At 59.2% G+C, this 21,734-nt stretch overlaps 1 protein-coding gene across 1 annotated transcript in view; it reads left to right on the forward strand.

Annotated features, from left to right (window-relative positions):
- Positions 1–236: 236 nt before the first annotated feature.
- PLXND1 (plexin D1) overlaps positions 237–21,734 on the forward strand; it is an 80,020-nt gene continuing 58,522 nt past the window's right edge. Inside the window, exons 1-2 of the mRNA XM_075432626.1 lie at positions 237–1,583; positions 19,004–19,180. Of these exons, the coding sequence (XP_075288741.1) occupies positions 246–1,583; positions 19,004–19,180 (1,515 nt within the window). The 5' untranslated portion in view covers positions 237–245. The remainder of the gene's footprint in view (positions 1,584–19,003; positions 19,181–21,734) is intronic.

The raw sequence follows: 21,734 nt of genomic DNA on the forward strand, positions 1-21,734 counted from the left end.
GCGCCGGGACCCCGCGGGCGGGGCGGGGCGGGCGGGGGGGAGGAGGAGGCGGAGGAGGAGGCGCGGCCGCGAGCGCGCCCCGCCGCCCCCCGCCGCGCACCCGCGCACCCGCCGCGGCCGCCACTTCCCGCGGGCGTCGCTCGGCGGCGGGCGCGCGGCCTCCGCAGGAAGCGGCCCCGGCCCGCCCCCTCCCGCCGCCGCCCGCGGGCTGATGCACTCTGCGGCGCGGCGGCGCGGGCGGCGGGATGGCTCCGGCTGCGGGCGCTGAGCCGCGGCCCCCCGCGCTGCTGCCCCCCGCGCTGCTCCCGCTGCTGCTGCTCCTGCTGCCGCCGCCGCTGCTGCCGCTGCCCGGGCGCGCCGCCGGCCTGGAGGTGCAGCGCAAGTTCCTCTCGCCCACCCCCACCAACAACTTCGCCCTGGACGGCCCCGGCTCCCGCGTCTACCTGGCGGCCGTCAACCGGCTCTTCCAGCTGTCGGGGGGCGAGCTGGCGCTGGAGGCCGAGGCGGCGGTGGGGCCGGTGCTGGACAGCCCGCTCTGCCACGCGCCGCAGCTGCCGCAGGCCTCCTGCGAGCACCCCAAGGTGCTCACCAACAACTACAACAAGATCTTGCAGCCCGACCCCGAGCAGGGCGTCCTCGTCGTCTGCGGCTCCATCTACCAGGGGCTCTGCCAGCTGCGCAGCATGGCCAACATCTCGGCGGTGGCCGTGCGCTTTCCGCCGGGCGGCAGCGACCCGGTCGCCGTCTTCCCCAGCATGCTGAACGTGGCGGCCAACCACCCCAACGCCTCCACCGTGGGGCTGGTGCTGCGCCGCGGCGGGGGCGGCGGGGCGCGGCTGCTGGTGGCCGCCACCTACACCGGCTTCGGCAGCCCCTTCTTTCCCCGCAACCGCAGCCTGGAGGACCACCGCTTCGAGAACACGCCCGAGATCGCCATCCGCGCCCTCAACGCCCGCGGCGACCTGGCCAAGCTCTTCACCTTCGACATCAACCCGTCCGACGACAACATCTTCAAGATCAAGCAGGGCGCCAAGGCGCGGCACAAGCTCAGCTTCGTCCGCGCCTTCCTGCAGCGCGGGGCCGCGCCGCCCGCCCGCCGCCCCTACGCCTACCTGGCGCTGAACAGCGAGGCCAACGCGGGCGACAAGGAGAGCCCCTCGCACAGCCTGCTGGCCCGCATCTGCCTGGGCGAGCCGGCCGAGGCCACGCTCAACGGCAGCGGCGAGACCAAGAAGCTGACCGAGTCCTACATCCAGCTGGGGCTGCGCTGCGGCGGGGCCGCCGACGCCTTCACCCGCCTGGTCTCCGTCTTCCCGGCGCGGGCGGCCTGGCGCGGCCCCGCCGCCCCGGCCCCGCCGCCCGCCGAGGAGCTGCTCTTCGGCGTCTTCGAGCGGGCCGGGCCCGGCGGGGGGGGGCCGGGGCGGCCGCAGTCCGCGCTCTGCGTCTTCCGCTTCGCCGAGATCGAGGAGACGATCCGGGCCGCCCGCAACTCCTGCTTCGTCAGCCCGGCCGCCGGCATGGTCACCGTGCTGGACAGCGTGGTGCAGGGCACCGGCCCGGCCTGCGAGAAGAGGAACATACAGGTACGGGCGGGCCGGCGCGGCCAGCCGGGGCCGGCGGGAGCAGCGGCCGCGTCCCGTCCCGTCCCGTCCCGCCGCCTCCCCCGGGCGGGAGCGTCCCGCGGCCGGGCGTGCTGCTGCGGGCGGGTGCGCACCGGTGCTGCCCGCTCCCACCGCTCCCCGCTCCGCTGCCTCTGCTCCCGGCGCCCCGCGCAACTCCCCGCTCCCTCCCCTCCGCTCCCCGGCGCTCTCCGCTGCCCCCGCTCTCCGGTCTCCACTCCGTCCGCTCCGCTCCGGTCTCCCCGCTCCCCCGGATCCCCCTGCTCTCCGGTCTTTCCGCTCCCCGCGCTCCGGTCTCCCCGCTCCCTGCGCTCTCCCGGGCCCCCCGCGCCCGTCGGTCAGAGCCGGCTGGTGCCGGTGCGGCCGGCCGTGCGGCGGGGCTCGTACCGAGCGGAGAGCGAGGAGGGGGGTGGGTATGGGGGGGGGGGGGTCACGCCGTTATTCCCCCGGCCCCGTCCCCGGGGGGCGCGGGGAGCCGCGGGCGCGCTGTCCCGGTGGGTGCGGTTGCCGGGGGGGCGGTGGGCATCGCCGGCCCTGTCCCGCATCCCGCGGGCGGGCAGCTCTGCCAGGGCACCCGCACACACAGGCTGCCCTGTCGCCCTGCGTGCGGGTAAAAGTTTGCCGTTGTCACAGTTCGTTCCCAAGTGGCCGTAAACATCAGCGCCGGATAAAGGCGCCGGTTTTCCCTTCCGCTGAAGATATGTGGTGCTTGGGAGAAAAAGAAAGAAAGAAAGAAAGTAAAAAGGGCTGCTTCAACACCGCATTTTTTCCTTCCCCTGGGAAGGACGCGTAACTCATCTCCATCAGCGATCGTAAAAACATCTGTTTGATTCCAAAGGCGAGACAGAGCGCTTGGGCTCGGGCTTCCCCGTACAACGCCAGTGGCAAAGAGAGAAAGGTTTCCCATGGAAACCGAAGTGTTTCGTGTGGCATCTCTGCGCCGTCTTAAAATGCGTAGTCTTAATGCACTGGTTCGTAGACCTGCTCTAGCAAAGTTGAATAGTTTCTCCCCAGTGGCAAAGTACAAGCTGCCTGACAGCCAGGAAATCTGGTAACTGTCCTGGCTTTTGAGTTAATTCCACAAACACTCGGTGCGTTAGACACTGGGAGCCCAGTCCTGAAGCCTTGGTGTGGTCACGGCTGGCAGAGGAGTCACTGGGAGTCAGGAATCCTGTTTGCAGGAGCAGAAAGCACCCGCAATTCCTGCTGGCTGCGGTTGAAGCTCAGCACCCGTGTGCATCAGCCCCCCAGGCCCCCTCACAGGGCTGGGCTGTCGCTGCCGCGCAGCGCAGCGCGGAAAGGGGCATTGCGGCCGAGGCTGCTGGAGGGTGCCTGGAGTCAGCAGCGGGGCTGTGGCTGAGAGACACCCGCGTCCCTTGAGCTTCCCCGGTGCTTGGGGCTGCTGGGGAGATAGTGGGCTTTCTAACTTTTGTTCAGCAGGGAAAATAATCACGACTAACACCGGTCTGTTAACGTTTAAAATACAAAGTGCTGTATCCGGTAAGGTGTTTAGACAGCTGATTCCCTAGGGACTCTGGGGACACCCAGCGCAGAAATGGGATTTCACCCCGTCTTTGGGCCAGGCCCGTAGCGCTCTTCGGCGTGCTCCTGGCAGCGGTCCTCCTCTGCGAGTGCTCCCTGGGTCGGCGAGGAGGGCGGCTGGGAGCGTGCTGTCGGCGGACGCCGGAAAGGCAGCCCGGGAAGGGCGGCTGTGTTCTCGGAGGGGTAAGCAGTCACGGGCGTGAAGTTCAGAGGAGCGAGCTAGGAATCGCTGCGTGCTGCAGAATTCAGTAGCAGCCCTCTGTGTTTGATGCTGGGGCTGTGAGAAAATCTGTTTGCGTGGAGACAGCAGTATGGCTGACGGTTGTCTAGAGTGGATGGGGAAAACAGGGTTCTGTAGTCCTGGCTGACACTGTTGCTCCGTCGCTGTCCTTGAACCAGTCATTTAACCCTCGGTGCCTCAGTTGCCTGATTTGCTGCATACTCCTGTATTTATTACTGTTATTCAGAAACCGAGCTCACGTGTAGCACAAGATTACATTGGTAAAGCTGCTTTGAGATCCTTTGATGTCAAGTACCGCAGGATACAAATGAAGCATACCATTAATATTCGTTCACGCCTAATATTTCTACGCTTCCCATGTATTTGAAGCGTATTCCTCTAAAACCGCTGACCAAGCCTGCTGGGAAGCCTTCCTACCAGTCAGAAGGAGAGCCTTTCATTTTTTTTTGCCTTTTACTTAATCATTAGAATTGCCAACAAGTTAACAAGCTGTTTTCGTTTTCAAGTCCCAGAGTGGCAGTGTCAAGAGAAGAGTTGTAATATTGTGTTTCTTTGTGCCGCAAAAACCTAACATCAGTTTCCACCTTCAAGACAATGAAATAGTCTGATACATTTTGTGTCCCAGCCCTGGGAGCACAGCAGGAAAATGTATTAGAGCAGCAGCTGGTTCGGCGGAGCAGATCAGCATCTAGCTGCCTTCCCATTACGAGCTCCGCTTCCTCACCCGTTAGCGGGTTTCCAGCTTTTCTTTTGCCTATGCATCAGTGATAGGTGCTCCGGTATTATCGAAATTGTGGTTCATTAGTTCCTCCTGTGGACTAGGTGGTTGGGTTTTAAGCTCCTTCTGGAAGAAAATATAAAAACCTAATGACGGCCTGATTCATTCCGAGCGCGTTGGGCTGAAGTAGTTGTTACAAATACGGAGCACGGGCTGTTAGGCGTAATGCGGTGTGAAAGGAAAATCATTGCCCCCTTGTGTGCTCTTCTGTCTAATTGAATGCTCCTCTCCGGCAGCGCTCGGCCGTGGCTCGGCCCGGGAGCTGCGGCACTCGGCCGCCAGCGGTGGGTTTCGGCAGCGGGCCCTCATCCCCAGCCGTCCCCGCGGCACCGCTGCGGCAGCGCTCGCCGGTGAGGGGCCAGGCTTGCTGCCCCTCAGCATCGCGACGAGAGCTGCGGCGGCGGGCTGGCGCGGGACGGAGGGGCTTCGTGTGGTGCGTGTGGTGGCAGCCGCTCGCTGCACGGGGGCCTGCGGCGGCGGAGCGGGGGCCAGCGCGTCTCCGGCTGGCGGGGCGGCCGGCTAGCCTGCGTCCCCGCCGCGGGGCGAGGGAGTCGCCAGCTCTGCCCGGGAACGGGCCCCTCGCCTTGGTGGAAGCGCTCGCTGGCAGCTAAGCACGTGCGTGACAGCTTCGTGAGGCGGGGCGGAAAGGCGCAGAGGAGGGTGGTCTGGGTCAGGAGCGGAGGCTGGCTGGTGGCTCTCAGTGAGTGTTGCTGGGAAGTCGCTTACCGAGGAGGTGAATTCGCAGCGGCAGCTTAGGGGAAGGAGGATGTGTGAGGGAAGGATTTCGTTTGATTGAGTTCTTGTGCCGAGAGTGAGTGGGTGAGCGCTGGGATTGCTTTCCCTCAGCAGAAATAGCTTTTTATAATGACTTTGGTCTCAAGTACTGGGCTGTCTTTGTAAAGCATGCAGTTAAAACGACATCCTCCCATGGAGCCACTGCTGCGTTTTGCCCACTCGAAGCTCGGGTGGAACTTGGAGCCGAGCTCCCGGGAGAGAAGAGGAGCCTGTTCTCTGTCGCAGGCTGTCTTCAGCGTCATTTGCAGCCGTGTGCCAACAGAGCTTATCAAATCCCAAGGACACTGAGGGGGTTTACTTCATATTTGAACTATTCGGCCCCGGCAGGACTGCGGCCCGGTGGGTTTGGAGGCTGCATGGCTGGAGCGTGGCGCAGCTGCGGTGTGCCAGAGACCCTGCCGAAGCAGCGCAGGCAGGACCCCGAGCAGCCCCTTCCCCTTGGTGCTGCTGGAGATAAAGTTACAGCCGTTCCTGCAGCGCGGGCAGCCACGCCACGCCAGCACCGTGTCCCCGGGGAGAGAATCCCCCATCGTGTCCTCTCGCCACCAGCCCATCTCTTGGGCCAGTGGTTGGGGCAGGGGGACAGAGCAGGCACCTCTCTGCTGCTCCAGCCGGGGAGCGGGGACGGCTGCCGGGCAGTCCCATCCCGGCTCCACCGCTCACAGCTGCGGCAGAAGCGAAGGGTGAGCAGATGTGGGCTGGCAGGCATCTCTACAAACCTTTCTGCTGTGGGTGTCCAGGCGCTGGCTGATGTGGGGGTCCGAGTTGAACACAAAATGAAACGCACCACGTGAGGAACAAGCACGCTGCAGGAAGAGCTGAGCTGGTAACCCCATCCCACGCTCGTGCCTGCGCTGGACTCCTCTTCTTGTCTCCTGTGGTTTCTGCGCCGAGCCCCACGCTCTCCTAAAAACTCCCTGAGAGGTAGCTAGGGAAAGCAGACTCGTACTCATTAGACTTAGATTTGCTAACCAGGGATCTGTGTCTCCTGGGAAATGTTTTGGGGTCTGCAATTCAAAAAAGGCTGAAAATCTGGTTTGTTTCCTGTGCTGAAAAACATAGGCTCGGCGGCATGGGATAATGATGCTTTTCAGCATTAATTCTCAAGTTTCTGGCTCTTGTGGCTTTGTGTCAGATCCTGCATGCTCATCGAGCACAGTGTTTTGTGGTGTAATGATGAGATACCCACCAGTGAGCTTTACTATAACGGGTTGTTAAATAAAACGAACTCCTTGGGTAGACTGTATAAACAGTCTCAGTATGTATGTATGCCTGGGCATGGAAGTGTGGTTTGAGACCAGTTAGAAAATGTTCCCAAAGAAAAAAAAAACCTCATATACATGTGGGAATATGACAAAGCATCTACTTACTGTCCAAGTATACTGTGGCATCTCCGTGGGATTGGGTTTTATAGGAGCTGAGTTACTTTGAAGTGCTGGCTTATACTAATTTAGAAATTCCAAACATGAAAATAAACGTGCTCTAACCTTACATCTACTTAAATAAATCTGGAGGATTAGCCACAGAAAGGAAACTGGGAATTTACACTTAATTTGTCCATTAAAAATGAGTCAGGAGTTCTTGCAGCAGACATAATTTCTGCTTTTTGCAGTACGCGCTGTGTTTGGAGCTGGTGGCACGCACCTGAAGGTGCAAACGGCCCGTTACCGCGAAGCTGCGCCACGCTGTTGTGTTGCCGTAATGCGTTGTGCTCCTGGATGTTGCTTGACGAGCCGTGGGGAGCCGGCGTCCCTCCAAGCTGCCATCCGAGGGCTGGGTGTCGAGCGGCCAGGCTGCCCACCGAGGGGCCGGTGGGACCTGGGGTGCCCCAGAACAGAGCTCCAAGGCGCAGCCTGAGCTTTGCCGGGCTTCGCAGGCAAGGCTGCGAGCCTGCTCTGTCTCACCTGGAGTTAGCGCGCCGTGGCCAGCTGTCGGGCATGTTTCCTTGGGAATTCGTGTGGAAACAGGGCCTTCTGCCTGCAGTCGCGGCACACGCTGGGAGCAGAGGGCAGGAGCCGTGTGAATCTCGTCCTCCGTGGGAAGCAGGCTCGGTGCCATGGGCTGCTGCGCCCGGGGCCCTTCCCGCTGCCGGGGGGTCTCCCGGGGAGCGGGGTGGGTGGTGGGAACGCGCCTCCCGGGAGCCCCGGGGCTCGACCCTGCTTTGCATCTCAAGCTCAGACAGATCTCAGGCTGCAAAGGGAAGCTCGGTTCCTGTGCCTGAGACCAGGAGTTGTGCAGCTTCAGGTGAGGCAGCGGAGAAGGGCTCCCGGCCGTGGCAGCGCGCCTGCCGGCTCCTGCCGCGCTGGGTGCTTAGGACGGGGGCTGGCGCCGGGACCTCCGCGGAGGGGAGCGGAGCTGCCGCCTCGGGTTTCTGGGGAGCCGTAACCACAGCCGGCCGCACGGACCTTGTTATTCTTGTGAGCTACAAATTCAGATTAGTTTTGACCCACTGAGCTCATCAAATCTCCTGTAACAAAATAATGGTTTAGGTGGGAGAACAGATGAAGGTGGAAAACAGGAAAAGGATCATTTTGGCCGAGTCCAGTGCTGCATGTGGAGGTACGTCGCGGCTGGGAGGACACTGGAGCGCTCTCTGAGGTGCTCACGTGATCGTATGGAGGTGGTGATCGTACCTCAGCAGCAGTCCCTTCGTTCAGGGGTTTTTGACCACGTTTGTTTGTGTAGCCCCAGAGGTTTTCCAGGGCAGGTGTTTGGCTCCCACACATGATCCCAGACCTGCTCCCTGGGAGCCCGGATGGTTGCTGGCTCAGCTGCGGGGTCTTGGTGGGTGGAAATGAAGGGATTTGCCATCTCTTCTTCTGTTTTTCAAGGTCTGTTTTGTAGTGGTGGAGAGAGAAGATTGGTGGGATTGAGGAGACCTGGAGAGGTGAATAAGTGACCTAGAGACGTGGACGGGTGCCTGGGGATGCTGTAAAAACCCCTCGCTACACCTGGAAAATCCCAGCAGGTGCCTACTGGAACTCGCAGGCAGCGGTGCCATTGCGATGTTCTGGTCTGGTGACCTCTTCCAGCAAGCTGCTGGAAACAGAACAGTTCTGAGCCCCCGGCTGTGGTAATTCAGTGCAACCGCGGGGCAAGCCTGAACCGGCAGCAGCGGCTGGAAACAATCCATTAGAACGACCTGAGCACCGGCACGCGCTGCCGACAGCGCCGCGGCTGCGCGCCCGGCCCGGCTCCTGCACGGCGCGCGAGGGGTCACCGGCGTGGGCAGGCGTGCGGCCGCTCCCTTGCACCCAGAGGGTGGTGGACAGGGCTCGGCATCTCGACCCAGAGGAAGGAATGGCTCCGGGGCCGACGCCCGCCGGTGCTGTGCCCCACGTGCGAGGAGCAGCGGGGCTGTGCCCGCGGTGCGGCCACAGCCCCGTGTGCGTGCAGAGCGTTTGTCGCTGTGGGTCCTTGGTGCGGTGCACGGGGCTGGGCTGGGGGAGCGTGACGGCCCTCTTCTCACGGTGGGCGACCGCCCGGGCGGTGCCATTGATCAGACGGGTGGCAGCCTCAGGATTCGAACTGAGGTCCCAGGTGCTGCTGCGTCACCGTCCCCAGCGCACGTACCCAGGGGCACGGCATGGCGGGGGTCTGAGCCGACCACTGTGTCTGTGGGAGGGGTCTGCTGTGCTTTGCCTTTTTTTTGTTGTTGGGTTGGTAAAGAAATTATTACAAGTTCTTGTTTTCTTTTCAAGCTGGGATCTAACACCTTGCAGCAGGTGGAGGAGGTGGCAGACTGTCGACGGCAGTCTCCCGCTTCGAGAGACCGGTGGAATTTATTGGCGTTTTTGAGCAGAGGGAGCAGTGCTAATCCCGGACACCTGCACAGCAGCTCTGCGGGCAGCTGCCGCTCCAGCGGAGCGGGGCCGGGGGGCTCGCTCCCGAGAGGGCCGCGTCGCACACAGCCCCGAGCAGCCCCTCAGATGTGTGCGCGGAACAGCAGGGCTGACGCCAAAGCCCAGGATGATTTCGCCTCGTTACCCACAGAGTGTCAGTGCTGGCTCCTCGCGTGGATCCGCGCCGGGGCTGGGAGCGGGGCATCCCTGGGAACGGGGGGCACGGGGCGCAGCGTCCTGCGGCAGCAGCGGTGCGGCAGCGACGGCCCCTGGTCTGAGCAGAGCTGGTCAGCAGTTGCCAGCCCCCGTGCCTTCCTCTCTAGTTTGGGACATGTTGTTTTTTGGAGGAAGGGACCTGCAGATAAGCACAGCCTTGCAGGCCAGCGGTGGGACAAGAGGCGCGCTGGCTGGGGGTGTTTCTCAGGAGGGATGTGGGATGGGGGCTAGCTTGGCTATTCCGGCTTTTTTCCATACCGGGGGTCTCATTCTGCTGTGCCCTCCCCTAGAGGCGACGTGGCCAGAGCGGTGGTGCTCACGCGGTGCCGCCGTGCTCACGCGGTGCTGCCGTGCTCACACGGTGCTGCCGTGCAGGCGAGCGGCCGCCGGAGCCGCGGGACGTGGGGGGAGTGCGGGGCTCGTGGTGGGGCCACTCGTGTCTGGGGCACGAGCCCCGGCTCGGGCCCGAGGCCTCGGCGAAGCTGCAGGCGTGTGCTCGGTGCCGGGTGCCGTGCCGGCGGCGCGGGCAGTGAGGGCGGCTGGCGGTGGGCTACAGGGGCCTGGCCAGGCAGCACCGGCTGCCCGAACCGTCGGAGGGTCGTTGCTCTGACAAGATTTCTGCGGCTTGTGAGTTGTGAGTGGCAATGGAATACAGATCTTTCGATTCTAACCCAGAAGCAGATTTGCCTGAAAGTCTGTATTTTGCACACACGTACCTCTGTTATTGGGAGGAAATTTGGAACTTGTCTTCCCGTTTCTGTCTCGTCTCTGTTTAAAGTATTATGCTGCTTCGTTCTGCTCCCTCCTGGAGCAATAACCCTTCGGCTGTTAGATTTTCATCCCACCGTCTGCTGACCGCTGCCAACATCCAACAGGTTGTGAGCTGCTCGTGGCCAAAAGCCATCTCTGATGGATCGCCCAATTAAAAGGGGCCATTGAAAATCTGGCATGGTCTAGAAAACGGCTGTCTGTAGAGTGAGCTTTTTAGGAAGAGTTGGAAAAAGTTCACGGTACAATGATAGGGCTGGATGAAGGGAGATGTGTAACACGAGGGCTTTTTAATGTAATATAAAATAGCAGTTTCTGCAGTTGTTGGACTCGTGAGTCCCTGTCACCCTTCAGTACGTCTCCCAGATCCAGATGTTAACTGCCAGTGGCACCGGGAATGGTGTGCTGCTGCACGCGGCTCCTCGGAGAGCGGTGGACCCAAGTCGGGGAGCAGACTGCGGTCTGGTTTTCAGCGGTCACTGTGGCAGGTCATTAAATGGGAGGGAAATTGTGGCTAAATCTCTGCTGAGGGGACAGACATCTGCTTCTGGAGATCAACAGATACAGGCGATTTCTTCCTCGCACTTTTTCGTTTGGCTTGAATCACGGGTGTCCCTGGGGTGAGCCGCACGGCAGACGGCTGGGATGGGTGGCAGTGCCCGTGCACCCCTCCTGGGATTGCTCCTGCCCGGAGAGCGCTCCGGCCGGCACGCTGGCCACCTTGACGTGCTGGGGTCCCTGGACACAGACAATAAACTGTCAAATAAGCTGCTGAAAAAAAGTTTCAAGCTACGGGGAGGAGCATAAAAGAAGAGTAGAGTTCTGCTCATTATCTCAGAGCCTAATTGATTCAGCAGAACTAGAGAGGAAAATACAGGAAAACATTTACTATGAACTATTGCTGAATTAAGTGGATTTGAACTGGCACATGCAAAAGACCAGTTGTGTTAGGTAAAAAGTTGTTACTTTAATGGATGCTTTTTTGAGCCTGGAATCGCACAGATAATGCTGTCAGAGCACTCTGAGGATGTGAAGTGCTAAGTGTTAGTAGTAGCAATAATAAAAAAATAACCCCCAAATATCGAGGAGCCAAACTCACGGCTCAGCCAGGACTCCGCCCTGTGGGAAGCAGTTTGGATAGTTTGAGGTTGGTTACTGAAGCCAAAGCGCAGTATAAATGAGAAACACAGCCTGAGCGGTGGAAGGGGGGGCTCTCCCGAGGAAGGAGCAGCTAAGAAAATACAGCCTGGATGGATCAGGCGTCTTCCTACAAACAATTTTGAAGGGGACACGATAGCTCGGCTTTCAGAGCAGCGCGAGCGTCCTTGGGCCGAGGCGAGCTCGGCTGATCCGCTCTGCTCCGTGTCCCAGGGGAGCCGGGCAGGGGAGCCGCGCTTCCTGCGGGTCTGAGTTTAAGGGACACACAAACCCTCAGTGCTTGAACGCCTGCTGTTCTGACTGTGACAGCCCCTTTGGAGCCTGTTGTTTGTTAATCCCTCTGCCTGCCCGTTCCTGGGGGATGTGGTTGTATAATCTGAAGTGTTGTATTGAATGCAGGATGAAGGCTAACATAATAAGCTTGACCAGTCTTCCTGGCAGCGTGAAGGATGTGCAGTTTCAGTTAAGAGACTGCCACGTTTTTACGTTTCTCCGCTTCGAGCAGTTCCGCGTGCGGTCGCGCGTGCTGCTCCGGCTCCCCGCAGGGCGCAGCGCTGGCACGGGGCGAGGGAGCGGGACCCGTGCCGGGGCTGCCGGGGCCAGGGGAAGGTGTGCTGGGTGTCTCTGTGCAGAGCGGGTCCTGCCAGGCTCCTGTCAGCCTTGCCCTCGGCTCTTTGCCGCAGCTCAGCCTCTGGGTCAGCACTGCGGGTCGGGATGGCGGGGCACTGGATGGCCGCGTTGGTGCCGCTGCCGTAGCTGAGGCCGGAGGCTCTGGGGACTCCTCGGAGCCCCGATGCCCTCCCAGCACCCCGGGGACAGCTCCCGTTGTGGGCAGCCCCCGCCCTTCCCTCCTGCCCCTGAAGGGACGCAGCGGGTGGCCGCAGCAAGCCTGCGTTTGTTCCAGCCATCGTCGGACTTTGGCCTCGCCGTCACAGACCGGACGGCTTTGCCTTCAGCCCCATCCCGGCCCTTTGACTGCGCCTTCCCTCGCGGACGGGCTCTCGCAGGCGGCCGCCGAGCAGGCGTGCATGGGGTCTGCCGCTGCTCGACAGCAGCCAGAGCTCGGGCTTGCCATCGGAGGTGAGACGTGGTGCTGGGAGCACCCTCCGGCGTCTCAGACCGCCTCGCCTCCGGTGGTCTGAGGTTGCGGCGGAGGTGGACGTGGCTGCTGCCGCATCGATGCGGTGCTGTGGCCTGACCCGGGCTTGGCCGTGCACTGGCTGGAGGTCTGTGTCTGCAGACTGTCGGGAAGCAGCTTCTCGTGTGCTTCCAGGGGCTGGTGGGCTCAACCTGCTGGGTCGGCTCTGGCCCTGAGTCCGGCTTCAGGCACGTGGTCTGCCGAGCCCGTCACCCTGTGAAGGGCGAGCACCCCGACCCTGCCGAAGGCTCGGAAGTGGGCGAAGAGCAGGAGAGGTGGCACAGGCACCCAGGGCTGCTGGGCACCTTGTGCCTCTGGTTGCACAGGTTCCCGAGTAATTCTGGTGCAGCGCAGAACGGGTGTGAGGAGGTGAGGAGCCCGGGGAGAGCCGGCTGCCTGCAGCGTGCTCGCTGCGCCCTGCCTTCCCCAGCAGCCGCCGGCCCGTTGCTCGCCGGGCTGCGCTCCCGCTTCGCTCCGCTCGCTTCTCGGGGGGGACACAAGCCCCAATTCCTCTGTCGTTTTAATCAGGCGAGTGTCCCATGTGAGCTGCTGAGAGTGAATCTCGGGAGCTGGGAGGAAAGAAAAAGGCTGGAGTCGAGAGCAGGGAGAGGGAAAAGTGATTTCTGTGGGACTGGGGGTGAGGAAGCGTTCCTGTAAAATAAAAATGAGGAGAAGAGGCTGAAAAACTGCCAGGCATCAGGAGCTCGGCAGAAGCAGAAGGAACGCTTTTCAGCATGGGAGTGACGTTTGCCGGCGGTGGGGGAAGGAGCAGAGGCACTGTCGTGGTTGTTCTTCCCTCCGCGTGGCCGACGCGGCTCTGCTGCTGGTGCCGCGGGCGGCGTCGCGGTGGATGCGCGTCTGGCCGGGGAGCAGTGGTTGGGGGGTTTGGCAGAGGGAATCTGCTGGTATTTTTTCGGTAGCAATCACTTCTCTTCAGCAAGATATTAACTTCCACGACCTGGGGCTGGCGGCGATGGTCACCCCAGCTCTTGGCCGTGCGGCGGCGACGCGTGTGGGGCTGCACGTGGGTCACGGTGCTCTGCCAGGGCGTGCACCAAGACGGAGCTCTGCAGGGGAGGTCCCGAGGGCTGCTGCCAAGGGGGACCTCGCTCACAGGGGAGCGTCTGGGCTGGTCCCAGGGACGCCGATAGACCCTCCGGCATTGGTCAAGCGGTGCTGATTTACCCCCGGGACCCTGCCGCTGCCGTGTCTAGATGCCATTGGGCTGGAAAAGCCGCTGGCGTGGTGGAGCCGGGGCCGCGGGGCGGGACGTGGTCCGGGGTGCCGCGGAGAGCAGACAGACGGGTGTTAGGACAGCCCGTACCGGGGTCACGCCGGTGGCTCGCGGAGCACCGTGGGCTGGGCTGGCACTGTGCAGATGTGCAGAACACAGCAAAACCGCTGCTTCCTCGCTCACGAAACTTGTGGTCTAATTAAGCACTGAAACCAGGGTGCAAATCTAGTTTTAAGCCTTTTTTTTTTCTTTTTTTTTTTTTGTAAGGACGTCTGCCATGCTGTGGGGATGCTGATTGCTTAGTGTGGATGATTCTCGAGAAAAATTCAGCAAGATTCGTTTTATCAGAGGTTCTCAGCCCCGAGTGCCTCGGCTGGCAGAGTGCACGTTGATTTGCCTCGCATTGCTTAAAAAATGTGATGGGAAGTTAGAGGAGCTCTGTGATAATGCCTGCCCTTGCAGCAGCGCTACAATTAGAGACTGCTTACGTCTCAAGTGCCTCAACAGTAGAGTCCTCATCTGAGGATGACATTTTCCTCCAGGCATCCCAAAAAGCCTGGTTTTGACAGCTCTGGTTGCGACACTCCGGCAGATAAACGCGTGATTGTGTGTACAAACTGCTGGCAGCGCCGGGGGGGCTGCGGGATGAATGGGCTCTGCCCAGGAGGGGTTTCGTGGCCAGTCTGGGTGCTGTCCCACACAGAGGAGGGCTTGTACTGCGTGTTTTCGTAATACGGCCAGGCCGGCTTGCCACCAGCTCTCGCCCTGCCTGTCTTCCTAAGGTGTCTGTGTGATATTTGCGCGTTGTTGTTTAGCCTCTCTCTACTGTTCAACTTTGAGTCCATGTCCTGCGCTCCTCTTCAGACAGTATCTGAATTATTTTGAATATTCTCTCTGCAATCAGAGATTTCCCTGAGTCATACCTAAATGTGAATAAAAGCCTAATGGTTTATGTTAAGGAAGGCAAGAGATAAAACTAGAGCCCTTTTATCACAGACTTTAATGGCCTGAAAATGTCAGTTGTGCAGAGGCAGCTGCCAAATTTTGAGCCTATGAAGACGATGGCTAAGTCCCACAAATCAACAAGTTTGGAGCGGATTATCGGATGCTGGCTGTGTCATTTTCCCAGGACTCCAGGCATGCTAGAAGCCAACACTTTAATCTGCTCTGATACGATGCATGAAAGGGGCCGGACTCCCTTTCCACTTAGTGCTGCCCTGCGAAGCTTTCAGACCCGCTGCAGCAGAGTCGGAAAAGCCTTCCAGAAGGCAAAAGCTGCAGGGCTTTTTTCTGAACTGCAGCCTGGTTTTGATTCAGAAATAAACTCCACCTTTGCTTAAGAACTATTTTTAAGGTCACAAAGACAGGATGCAGAAATCAGTACGTTTCATGGTTTTCCTGAGTGCTGCCTCACCACTCCTCTTCCTCCTTCTGTTTCCAGCAGACTTCCTTCCCGAGGGGACATCCTGCGCGCCTGCCTCTTGGGCTGGGGAGCTGTAATGGAAATTCTGGGAAATTGCTGTTTCTGCTCCTTTTAGGCCTGGGATAAAGAACTGGACTCGCACCGTGAAAACAGCTGAACTCTCGTGCTCTGATGTGGCTGGAAATCTTTTATCTCTCTCCTGCTTTGTTTTTGCAACCACGCTCAGGGGTTAATCTGACTAACCCTCCTCTTAGATGTGGCTCCTTGGTTTGAATTAATTTGCATCACTTGTGAAGTTTTGCAGAAATGCCGAGCGTGCCCTCGCTGCGAGCACGCGGGGTGACAGCAATGCTGCTGGGCCGGTGCTGGTCGTGGGCTGTCTGCGGTGTGCGCCCGAGGTGTCAAAGTGGCAGAGGCAAATGTTTTGGGTGCAGAGGGATCCGAATCTAGACGCACCCAGTATTTCCGCGAGTTACTGAGCATCCAGGGTGTGTGGCAGAAAAATAGTGGCAATACGGTGAATGCCCGTAGGGTTGTTTTAAAATGCAGATGATAGAAAGAGATTGGTTTTGGAAGAAAACATTTGTGCTTTCCCCACTTCAGGGTAGGGCGGTTTGATTTAAGACAGAGCAAGATTTAGCCCATTCCACATGGAGAAAGCCTTTTAGCACGAGCCTGAAGTGTGATTTCCCGAGCTGCGGTGATTGCCTGGTGCCTGCGGAAGGATGTGACTTGGCCGTGTCCTGTTTACCGCGGCGTGGCAGAGTGCAGATGTCCCCGCGGTGCTGTGGTTCGCAGACAGCAGCAGCAAGGTGTGTCACCCACCCTGGGACCCGAGGGGGGGAAGCACCGCGTGTCTCCTCCGGCCTGTCCGTCGGGAGAGCTGATGTCATCCAAAGAAAGGTGTTTCGGAGGAAGGATGTTTGCGGCCAAAATAAAGCCTGGCCTGTGTTAGAATGGTTACGTCCTGTTTACTGTGGAAAGCACGCTGTGCTGATATTAGCTCTGAAATGTGTGATTAATGCGCAGGCGGGCGCAGCAGATAAGGAACTTCCCGCGATTTCGGCCACCTGTGAGAAGAAAGGGCTGCGTCCCTGGGGCTGGGAGGAGGGTCGGTGCCGGCTGCGCAGGGAGGTGCTGAGCATCCCTCGGGCTCCCGGGCGGACCGAGGTGCCTCCCTGCCTCAGTTTCCCAGAAGGAGGGGAGCTGGTGAGCTTCAGGGGGTTAATACTGGTAAAGAGTACTGAAGAGGGGCTAGAGATGATCATCTCCAAGACAAATAAATAAACACCAGCCCATTTCTAGAGGGCCGGCTGTGAGCTGAAGGGATCATTAGCGCAGAAACATGAATGGCTTGCTCTAGCCTCTGTAAGGTATAAAAAAGTTGTGTTGCCCAGTTACAGGGGGAAACATACACACGAATTTGGGCTGCGATTTTGATTTTCAATAGAATAACATGCTGTAAAACTGCAAAACGCATTTAGCAAAGCCGCTTGCATCCGCAACACGATCCGTTTGCCTTGGTCCCGTGTGAGCCGAGCTGCAGCTCCGAGGGTGTTGCCTCCTGCCTGGCGCTCTCTTCGGCAGGGGAAGTTTTTCAGATCAGTCTCCGTTGCTTCGCCTCTGACGCAGCCGGCGGTGGTCGCGGGGTCTGGTGTCTGCTGGGCGCAGGGCACTGATACCGGGGTGGCCTGGTGGAGAGGACCCAGCCTGCCATTTGCAGCACGCCTGCGCTGGTCCGGCAGCGGGAGATGCGCCCCGACACGCTCCCTCCGGGCAGGCAGCGGGCTGCTCTGCGGGGCAGCGAGCTGTCTGCTCCCAGTGCCGTCACGGGGTGCTCGGGAAGCCGGTGCTGTTCGCTCACCAGCTGCCACCTGGCTGAGAGCTGGCTGGCACCCACCGTTCGCACCCAGCCTGGTTTGCTGCTGCCTTCTCCCATGCTAAGAGCAGGAGACGCAGTGCTGCAACCTGCGGTCCCCATGCCGACCGACCCCAGGGACCAGCCCCAGACCCTGCGGTGCTCTGGGGGGGCTGCTTTCCTCCCACCCTCTCGCTCCTGCAGGCACAGCCCAGTTGCTTCACCTACATTTTGGGGTTTAGCAAGTTTCTTCCCCGTTTTGTCAGGGTTGTGTTGCTGTGGTGTGGCCCCAGCCCAAGGCACGTGGCCGTGGCCAGCAGGGGGGACAGGCAGAAGGCAGGAGCTGCACCCCAAACCGGGGGCAGAGCGAAGGGCTGGTCCTGCCCGGGTCTCACGCTCTCACTGCCAAGCCTGAAGATTTGCCTAATCTTCTAAACCTTCTGGAGAGAGGGGAGAGCTGAAGATTTAGCCTGGTTCCATTAATGAAAGAATGATGATAATGAGGGAATTAAAGTACAGGCCCTGGTGCGAGGGAGGAGGGACTATGCTGAACAGGCTCGTCGTCAACTTCTCCTGCCTGGTGGAAGCACGTGGTCCGGCTTCTTAACAGATGCAGCCCCAAATCCTTGTGTTTGTTCTGCTTAAATTAGCACTCCTGATGATTATTTTGGAAGAAATATCCATGTTATGGCTGAGTTCAGTAGGGCTCGGTTTTAGGGGTGTGGGTTGCAGTCCGCCAGCGGTCCCGTGTCTAGAGCTTTGTGTAAGCACTTCCCGCAGTCGGGGCCGCGGTTTGGCGTGCTTTTGGCAGCCTGCGAACACCCGCCGCTGCACGCCAGCCCTGCAGCTGCACACCCGCACCCGGGAAGGTGACAGCACGATTGCGGCTTCTCTGAAGATGAGCCTGAAATGACACTGTAGATGGTGCGGTAATGGCCCTTGAAACACACTCATCATTGAACGGCGGCCGCTGCACCCACAGCACTTCATAAAAGCTGCTGCAGGAGTGACAGCAGGTAAATTGTCGGCAGGGAGACTGTTGTGATGTTCAGACGATATCGAATCCATCCACATTGTCTGAGCAGAAATTATACGGAGAGTCTGAGGATTCAGGGTGAGAGTGGCCATAAATCTTGGGTGCGTCTCGGCAGGGTAGGAAGAATATGAAGCATCAGGCCCATTCTCAGATGCTTCTGTCATGCAGTAACTGTGCTAATTAATTTAGCACGGGACAGTAAAGCCTTTTGTCTTGCTTTGGGCCAAATGAGCCAAATGCCTTCTCACAGACAAGGCTCACGGATGAGGAGTCCTTAACAACTGTCCTCTGTCTTCACCCCTTGGCACCTGACGGCAGATGGACATGGGAGCCTTGGTGCCGGCCCCGGCAGTGCCGCTCGCCGCTGCGGTTCCTGTGGGAGCCGGGTGCCCGCTCGAGCGGCAGCGCCTGCCATTCTTCTGTCTGGAATTTAACTTTTCTGTAGGAAAGACAGCTCCTGCTTGCCCAGTGCTTCAAGGAGCAGCTTGAAAGCAAAAGCCCAATGTGCACGATGAACATCCTGAGGTCTGGTCGCTGGGCGCAGCTGTGCTTGCTCCTCGGGGCACGGGAAGCGGTCGCGGGCTGAGGCTGGACGGGCTCGGTGGCTCTGGCGTTTCTGGGCAGAGTTTTGCAGCCGCTGCTCTTCCCTCCGCGTCCCGCAGCACAGAGCCTCCTCCCACCCGGCAGCTCCTCCGTCCCATCCTGTCCCAGTGGAAGACCAGTGGAAATTCTGCTGTTGACTGCAGCAGCAGCAGCAAGATCAGAGCCAGGATTTACAGTCCTGAGATTTGCCAACAAGCTTCCCCCACACCCCACTGTGTTCTCACTTCCTCACTTACTTGCAGGGAAATAATGTTTTGAGTTCTTTTATCGGGGAAACTTTTTGCTTCACCTTTTGTTTGAGAGGGAAGGAGCTGGAGATGGCTGCTGGGCTTGCAAGGAGCCTGCTGGTCCTCTTTCACTGTTGCACCCGACTTTTGTCTTGAGGTGAGGGTGCTGCTACGGTGAAGGGGCCTTTGGCTGGCAGAGGCCCTCCTGGGTGCCCTGCGCCCGGACGGCTCCTGCCGCAATCCCGGTGCTGCCCTGGTCCTGCCCGTAGCGTGGGCAAGGGCAGAGCTGCTCCGGCAGCTCGTCTCTAGTGCAGTCTGCTCTGGGTTTGGCTCTGAGAGGACCTGGCAAGCGCAGAGGAGGCTGCAGGACAGCTCTTTGCTCCCATGTTTGCTAGTTATGTTTTCCTGTTCCGTGACTCGGTGGCGAGGAGCGTTCCCGGGGCGCAGCCGTTCTGCCCCGCGGGGCTGAGGCGGGGGGCCCGCTGCTGTTGGCTGCGTCCCGCTGACCCCCGTGTCTCTCCGCAGCTGCAGCCGGAGCAGCTGGACTGCGGCGCCGCGCACCTGCAGCACCCGCTGGCCATCGTCAACCCCGTCACTGCGACGCCCGTCTTCACCTACAGCGGCCTGACGGCGGTGGCGGTTGCCAGCGTCAACAACTACACCGTTGTGTTCCTGGGCACGGCCGGCGGAGGACTCCTGAAGGCAAGTGGCGGGGGGCACGGGGAGCGCGGCGGGGCGTCCCCCTCCGGCAGCCCTGCTCTGCTGCCGGCTGTGTCAGAGCACCTGGTTTCCTTTGGCAGTGGGGAAGTAGCTGGATGCTGCCGTAAGCTGTACGGTGACAGATGCTGCCTGGTGACTGGTGGCCGGTAATTACTGGTCGAGGCTGCCACGCGAGCGGGATGTTCTTGCTGAACCCGATGCTGGAAATGTTATTGTGCAGCATTTAATTATTAACAGCACTTCTAATAAATTCTCCCTCTGAGCTGATGGCTCCTGAAGGCTTGAAGTAGACAGGGGAATCGCTGAGAGATGCTTCATCACAGCCGAGTCCAAAGCAGGTGTGAGTCCACGCATCCGATGGAATGTCCGTTTTAAATAACGTGCCAAAGGCAATGTAAAACAATGGGATACCCTGGTTCCAGAGCCACAATTCGAGGCCAAGGCTTCAGCAACTTTAGCACTAAAAGTTTACCAACAGAAGTTTTGATTCCAGCCAGCCACAACAGTTTGGTGCACTCTCAGTGTCAAAAGTCCATAGAGGAGAGGGGAAAAAAGCCCCGGAGCAGAGATGCGTCTGATACCTGCTTTGTCTCAGCATGGAGTGAGTGGTGCATAGTGTGGAATGCTGGATCAAAATGCTTGGAGAGAAGAAAACTGATCCAGCCTCTTCTCTGGTGTCCAAGTGCTCCTGGCAGAAATGTGGGAACGATCATAAAGAAACTCTCTGCTTTGATTTTTGCCCAATTAGTGGGGGTGTGAGGGAGCTGGCACCCCGGCCAGGCGCACCGGGCTGGGGGGGCACATGCCACACGCAGCGCAGCCCGTGTTCACACAGTATTAACAGCTCTGCTCCCATTATCGTCTCAGAGAAAGCAGCCTTATCTGCTGAGCCTCCATTAGGGAGAGGCTCCTGGCTACCCTTTGCTGGGATAATTTGCTCAGATAGCGCTAATCTAATTCTACAACACAGCTGCACAACCAGAAGCCCTTTTACCTTTGGGGCTCCTTGTTGTTTGGCACGGGATACAAGATACTTTGCGTGAGTTATCATTCAGACTTGCTGCCTGAGAGAAGACAGCAAAGGGGCAGAAGTAGTGCTCAACCAGCTCCTGCCAGCAGCAGTTATGGCTGCTGGGGGTATGTACAGGGAATTAATCAGATAGGCTGCGGACGGGCATTTTGTGAGGGCCGTTAACAGTGCCACGTCCAGCAGCCATTAAAGGCAAAACAGCGTGTGGGGAGCAGTGGTCAGGGCAGGGAGTGCCAGGGTGCAATGCCCCCGAAGGAGCTAGGGGCTGGGGAGGGTCTGTCATGGCGAGTCCCCGCGTGTCCAGGTCCGGCGGTCTGTGGACGAGGTGCTGTGCTGGGGTTACGCAGCAGCTCAGCCCGCTCTGCTCGCGCCAGAGCTGGTGCAGTGCATGTCCTCCAGCACGCCCTGGCCCTGCGCTGGCGAGAGGACTGGTGGGCTCTGCACCGCTGCGGCGGCTCTCGCCATGCCCGCGGCTCACGGGGGTCCAGGGAAAGGGTCTGCGTGGTGCAAGTGCAGGGTGAACGCGCCCAGGAGGCAGGGGGACCTGGGGACAGGCGCCTGGAAACAGCCAAGCGTAGAGCACATCGCAGCAAGAAGGGAGAGAGGATGATCGCAAAGCTAAAGTGGAGGGCGTCAGGACTCGGTTTGTGGACAGCTTGGGTGATCCCAGACAAATTATTTAGCTTCTGGATAACCAGCTTTTAAAGTGGGGATAATGATAGTTCCCTTCTTTTTCTGCCTAGTAGCTTGCAGTGCTTGCATGCGGTTCTTAGCAGAGGGAAGCCCTCTGCTTTGAGCTTGTGCTATCTTACTAGGACATGTTGGTACTGCTCTAGTGTGAGAATTAATTAATCCTATGTTAATTAATTAATGCAGACTTGAGAGAGCAGAGGCATGCTTGGTCCTTACAATTATTGTCTTCCCTTGCTAGCAAGGAGGTAGGAATTTTCCTCGCTCCCTCTCTGTTTTAAGCTGAGAAGTGACTGTCACGCGAAATTGTGTAGCCCCGTTGTTATTTCCTCTCAGCAATGCCACATTTAATTTGCTGAGTTTTCAAGTCAAATGCCAAGACATTCTGGGATCTGAAAGGCAGGCTGATGCTTTGCAGCCTCTTCCATCACTGCCAGCGCTTCAGCTGGTGATTCATGAGGCAAGGTAGGATTCGGCTCTCTTGCGGCAGCTGCCGTGGTCTTCTGGAGTGAGCAGGGATAAAAGCTTCTTTCGGCCAAGAATGACAACACTTATTTTTCAAATATGCAGGGAGCAGGGGCTGCCATGTTGTACAGCCCTGTCGCTGAGTTTTTACTGTTTTTAATTAAGCTTTGGAAATGCGGTGTTCTTGCAGCAGCAATGCAGGTGTGTGTGTAATGAGGGCTGAAGGCTGGTGCCACCTGCAATGAGGGAGAGTAACTCTGCTGTGGCCTGCTGGAAACAGCCGTGCAGTCGAGCTGTGCAGGGGGTAGAGCCCTCGAGCAGAAGTTCTGCAGGCAGCCCCTCAAACAGAGA

The sequence above is a fragment of the Opisthocomus hoazin genome, chromosome 11, assembly GCF_030867145.1.
Source record: "Opisthocomus hoazin isolate bOpiHoa1 chromosome 11, bOpiHoa1.hap1, whole genome shotgun sequence".
NCBI classification, from domain to species: domain Eukaryota; kingdom Metazoa; phylum Chordata; class Aves; order Opisthocomiformes; family Opisthocomidae; genus Opisthocomus; species Opisthocomus hoazin.